This window comes from Anneissia japonica, unplaced genomic scaffold (genome assembly GCF_011630105.1).
Source record: "Anneissia japonica isolate Jap-2015-1 unplaced genomic scaffold, ASM1163010v1 scaffold284983_len440753_cov197, whole genome shotgun sequence".
Taxonomy (NCBI): Eukaryota; Metazoa; Echinodermata; class Crinoidea; order Comatulida; family Comatulidae; genus Anneissia; species Anneissia japonica.
The window spans coordinates 190610-196516 of record NW_022682882.1 but is presented as its reverse complement, the minus strand read 5'-3'; the positions used below and the strand labels follow the sequence as shown (position 1 = coordinate 196516).

The window sequence follows — 5907 nt, the reverse complement described above, 5'->3', positions numbered from 1 at the left end:
TATGTATCTGTATATCTGTATTTTAACAACATCTATCAGCGCTGCATACTTTCAGATCAACGATTCGAAAAAGTCAAAAGTATATGTACTGCGCATGACTGGACTACACAGGCAAAGCTCCCCGGTGTGTTATTCATTTGCATGTACAGTACTAGGCCAAAGAATATAGGCTAGGCCTACGTGTTTGCAAAACTGGATAACCTGGAAAAAAAAATTAATTGTATGGCTCGCATGACTCGCACTTTGACACTACTCATATCAGATGTGTCTAGGCCTACACCAGGTCCGATGTGTCGCCCAAAGAGAAGCCTACATTACGTATGTGTCTAGGCCTAGGTACACCAGGTCCGTCAATCAACTGTTTAAGTATACTAAAACACGAATAGAACACACAAAACACATTCAAATAATAGCACAGGTAAGTGACTGATGTGCCACAACTATCTCAGCTTGCTCAATGTTTACTGACAGTCGCGAAAACAACATAAAGAACTTTTCTAGGCAGCTCGCGACAGAAACAAAATGTCGGGATAGTTTGACCCGATGCATGCGCAAATCAAATTTTCGACTAAAAAACGACTCAAAATTGGTGGTAGGGGGTATATGTTTTATCGCCTACAGCTTACATTTTATATCTAACTGAAAAAACAAACATTTCTTGCACAATTGCATGTCCACCAGCGACTATCGAGCACAATGTATACCTGCCGCGATGCACCGTTTCGGAGCCTATTTGTTTAAAAATAGGCTGACCTCTTTTGGTTGCACATCTCATACACACATTTTACATGCGAACCATTACATATGTTCCATGTGACCTAAGGTCACAAAGGAAATAATAATGTCAGTCAAGGTATGAACTGTGAATCAAATCATGAGCTGTCAATCAAAGTATCAACTGTCAAAGCATGAACTGTCAATCAAAATGAACTTCAATTCATTTCTTATTATCAATAAAAACAAAATACAATGTAAGGAATGACAATAATGGACTGTGAACCAAATTATGAACTCACTCAAATTATTTATATTAATAATTAAACCTTTAATGTAATAGCCAGTGATTCTCATAAGCCTTACTTTAATAAATTCTGCAAAGAAGAAAGCCCAGACTGGCCAGACAACACCTTGCACCGATGACCAAAAACAACCATTGGCAATAATCAGCCATTCTGGGGAGTTCAACCGCAAAATATCCATGTACTTAACCTCTGGTGCTGGTTGCTGATAACAAAATAAAGAAAAAATTTAAACAATCCATTTTATTAAGGATATACCTTACAAAACTCTGCCAAACTTTGTGTGACTAGGTACAGTAGAACTAGTTTGCCCAAAGAACTCATCACATCATCAATTGTAGATTGCAATGCAATGCTACCATAGTGGATGCAGCGTTAGCAGGCATGGCATGAGCACAGTTACCAGACTAAAATTACTGGGTTACTATCATCACTTGACCAATGCTTGCATAAGTTGCTTTTTTTTGCATAAAAGAGAACAAGAGAAACTGAAAGCAGCTTTTCTTCAGCAGCATTGAAAAAACCAGAGTGCTTATGCCACCCCAAAACACAGGACTCACAGCTGTTTACAGTTTCTGGCCAGTTGCAAAAGATCAGTTTATGTCTGAAGGTGACATAAGATAAACTTAAGTGTAAAGAAAGAAATTAAAGAGATTGATTTGCTGCTTACATCCTCTAATTCCAACTCCTCAATTTTCTGCTCCTCCTTGCCAGCCTTTCCCATAGATTTCTCTGAGTGAGTTGAGCGAGTTGACATCTGACGGCTGAGGCGAGTAGAGATTTGTCGTTTTATTGGCGAGTTTGGCACAGCAGCACTGGAATTCTCTCCATCATTCATTGCTACAAAAAGATACACATTAATTAAATACTTATCGCAAAGCTGCACAACATTATTCACTTAACTTCGGAAGAAGTTGATTGATATCAAGTTGATTGTAAACATTTATAATTTTTTTAGTATCCATGTCTCCGACAACCATAAAAGATAGGAGCATTTTGATGTGTATTAAGAATTACCTATTGTAAAGTTTTTGACACAGTTATTTAATGGCATTTCTGAGAGGGAAGGGGGAGGATCTGAATACTAAATCATTAATCGTTAATGGAGAAATTGAAAAATCTGAAAAAAATGTCAGCCCCCACCTTCTTGCTCTTCTTGCTTGCGCAGCTCCTGTAGAGTAACCAGCTGCGCATACACGCCGTTCTTGGCCATCAACTCGTCATGGCTTCCGCTCTCGGCAACAGAGCCCTCGTCGATCGCATAAATTACATCTGCGTTTTTTATGGTTGATAAGCGATGAGCAATCACAAGTGTTGTACGTCCAACTTGAGCCTTTAAATTGATTTGAAAATAATTTGATTAAGCTTTGCCTACACTATAAAATTTTATGTGACAAATAAAGGCCTGTTTATACTTCAACAATAACTATAACGATAAAAAGCTAAAAAGCAATTGTTCATACAGAAAATAAAAGAAATAAGAGAAGTTTTTACACTATAATGATTCGATAATGATTTATCAGTTATGCGATAACAACATATTTTGACAAATCAAATCAGATGACGTCAGAATCATGGGAAAACATTAAAATCATAGTAGTAGCAACGATTGTATCGTTTTTCCATGATTATGACATCATCTGATTTGATTTGTTAAAATATTTTGTTATTGTATACACAATAAATCGTTACACTGATCAAATAATCCAAGTATACTTATACCAAATAATGCATAGTTTCAGAGAATATTGACCAATAAAGAAAGCCACATGACCAAATAAAGGTAAAAAAAATCAAACTTGCTAAATGTTGTCATGTTTGGTATCGATGGAAAGCTCTCCCAATGCTGAATAATAATGTTTTATAGAACAATGCCACTGTCTTGGCTTTCTAGCCACACCCCACCCTTCTTTTCAGACCGTGAGTTTGAGCTTTTGTATAGCTTTTCACTGGTAGGCTCAGCCTTTGTTTAGTTTTCAACCAATCAGCAGCAAGTCTCATCACTCAAACATATAAGTATTTCCCTGTTTGAGATCTCTGCAGATATTATTCTCCTGAAGACGGTTGAAGCAAGTCAACCGAAACGTCGAGATATTCTCAACCAACAACAACAGTTCTTTTCAGAACTATCAACGTGGTGTACCGCAAGCATTAATTATATAATGTTTTACAGTACACAAATATCAGAAACTGTGTAGTTTTCCACATATTATCCAGTAAATGTAAATTTTACATATGGAACCCCACTATAGCCAAGATAGTTAAAGCCAGCTTTGCTTTTCATTCAGAATTTTGCAATTTCGCGCGCAAAAATAAAGGGCTTTACAGTAATTCTAAGCAATACAAAGTTTTATGTTGAGCTCCAAAAAATTGTTTATCTATTGCAGTTAGAAAATTTTTTTTTTTCTCATAAAACTTATAATAATAAAATTATACTACTGTAGTTACCTCTTGAATTTAAACTTTAACAACTTAGAAATCCGAAAATCTTATAGTGGCTAAGTTGATAAATTGGATACATAAAAAAAAACCTAATACAATCAACTTACCGCATCCAGAGCTTCCTGGACAACTCTCTCACTCTCTGAATCCAGTGCTGATGTTGCTTCATCCAGTAGCAGAATCTTTGGATTGCGAACAAGAGCTCTTGCAATGGCAACTCTTTGCTTCTGTCCACCAGATAGCTGCGTGCCACGTTCACCAACCATGGTGTTGTAGCCCTGTTGAAGATGATTAAAGCTGCTGAAAGATAGTCCTAAATAACCAGTAGGCCTACATAACTGTAAGAGTTTACACAAGACTTTTTCTATACCTTGTTTTATGAACTTATTGTTACTTATTGATTGTCAGAGGAGGGTGGAAAAAAATAAAAATAAAATGTTGTTTTCTTATTTAGCATATAGTCCAGATGAAGGAGAAAATATAAATAAGATTTTATTGGTGAATGGATTTAATTCACAATATCAATTTTTGTTAGAAAGTTTGGGAGTACGTTAAATACCTCAGGGAGTTTAGAGATAAAATCATGAGCATTTGCTGATTTAGCCGCTGCTACAATTTCATCATTAGTCACTCCATCTCGACCATAGGCAATGTTCTCATAGATAGTTGTGGCAAAGAGAATAGGTTCTTGACTGACAACACCAATGCAATCCTTTCGCATCCAATTAATATTCAGGTCTGTCAAATCATTTCCATCAATGATGATCTGGAAGGGAGAATTTACAGTTACAAAAAATCTACAAGCTTGTGAGGTACAGTATGGTACTTTCTAGCCCAGCACCAATGGTTCATTCAAAAAAAAGAATCTAAAAAAAACAAAAAAACACTTTTCAAGGCTCATTTGGTATTTTTGCCATAGAATTGGTAATCAATTCAGGAACATTGTTTATTCCTGTGTACCTACACATGCCTGGAAAGACTGAACTCATGAATATTAATGTATACTTTAAAACTAACTACCAAGCTTGTGAAACCACTGGCTTAGGTTATCATTACTTCAAGATGTCTACCGATTCGTGGAGAAGGTGTATTAAAATAAAAAATATTGGCGTTTGTGAGCAATACATTTTAATTTTATACAGGTAAGTAGTAAGTTTATGAATAATTTTAATGCACTAGTTAGTTGATAACTTCATTCTAATTTATTTTAGGTCTTTTTTCTGTATTTTTATAAGTGGTTACACATGGCCTAGGCTAGCCAATGTGATGCTCAATGTACAGTAGGACAGCCGATAGACGATTTGTCCGTTATATCGCGATTTTTCGATCTTACTTCCGCATTTGCTTTGCGCAGCGCCACCTATCGTTTCAAAGCGTAACCACGTTTTAGCGTCGCTTAGCAAAATTGCATCAACTCTATTTATAGCTGTCTCTTATACACATCTAGATGTGTATAAGAGACAGAGACTATATTTACTAAGCCAACTTCCCTTTTTTCTGTTAAAAACACAAAATCTAGCCCAATGCGAGATGGTACACAATACACAACAATATACAATATAATAATAAAGATATTATATAGACAAATGAAATAGCAAATGTTAATTGAAAATATAACAAAATTATAGGATTGATTGTCTGACAGTGAAAGGATATTAAAGCCGGGCACACCATGCACCGACAAATCCATCCCCCACATCCCACTGATCATGTGATGCTGTCAATAGAGGTTCCTTGCGGCTTGTTGTTGAAAATAATTGTAAGTTCCTCATCATATTGCAGTCTCTCTCTAGATGCTGTGTGCATGGGCGAATCAGAACGATAGGAGCCAATGCAATAATTTAAAAATCAGTTTATCTGGTTACGTATTAGAGAGTATGAGGATTTTCTTTTTCTGAAACAATTTCCAATGTAAAAGTCACCAAAACAGTGCAACAAAATCAAAAGCTAAGTTGTCCATCCAGAAGGCAAAATTCTAGAGTGTTGTGGCATTTTCTGGCCAACTACTGCACCTGAATTTGCATAAATTTATAAAGTCATTGCAGTAGGACAGCCGATAGACGATTTGTCCGTTATATCGCGATTTTTCGATCTTACTTCCGCATTTGCTTTGCGCAGCGCCACCTATCGTTTCAAAGCGTAACCACGTTTTAGCGTCGCTTAGCAAAATTGCATCAACTCTATTTATAGTTCTCATTAATAGATAAGGCCCGCCCATGGCTTCCTTATATGGTAAAAACATTTCCAAATAAGTCTAGTTTCGGAACCAATCGGAGTTGTTTGGGAAAACCCACGTTAACGCAAAGCATTTATCCTGTCTCTTATACACATCTAGATGTGTATAAGAGACAGGGCCACTGTTTCCCCACTATCCTCAAGGATTAAAGGTTCTGCTTCATTAATTGTCTGCTCAGATGCTGATTTGGAAAAAAAAAAAGATATTTAT

The 5907-nt window shown here is 36.2% G+C and overlaps 1 protein-coding gene across 1 annotated transcript in view; it reads right to left on the bottom strand.

Annotated features, from left to right (window-relative positions):
- LOC117110115 (ATP-dependent translocase ABCB1-like) overlaps positions 1-5907 on the bottom strand; it is a gene marked incomplete in the record, with an annotated part of 30271 nt that overhangs the window by 9840 nt on the left and 14524 nt on the right. Inside the window, 5 exon segments of the mRNA XM_033252751.1 lie at positions 1081-1224; positions 1690-1859; positions 2163-2352; positions 3569-3739; positions 4021-4227. Of these exon segments, the coding sequence (XP_033108642.1) occupies positions 1081-1224; positions 1690-1859; positions 2163-2352; positions 3569-3739; positions 4021-4227 (882 nt within the window).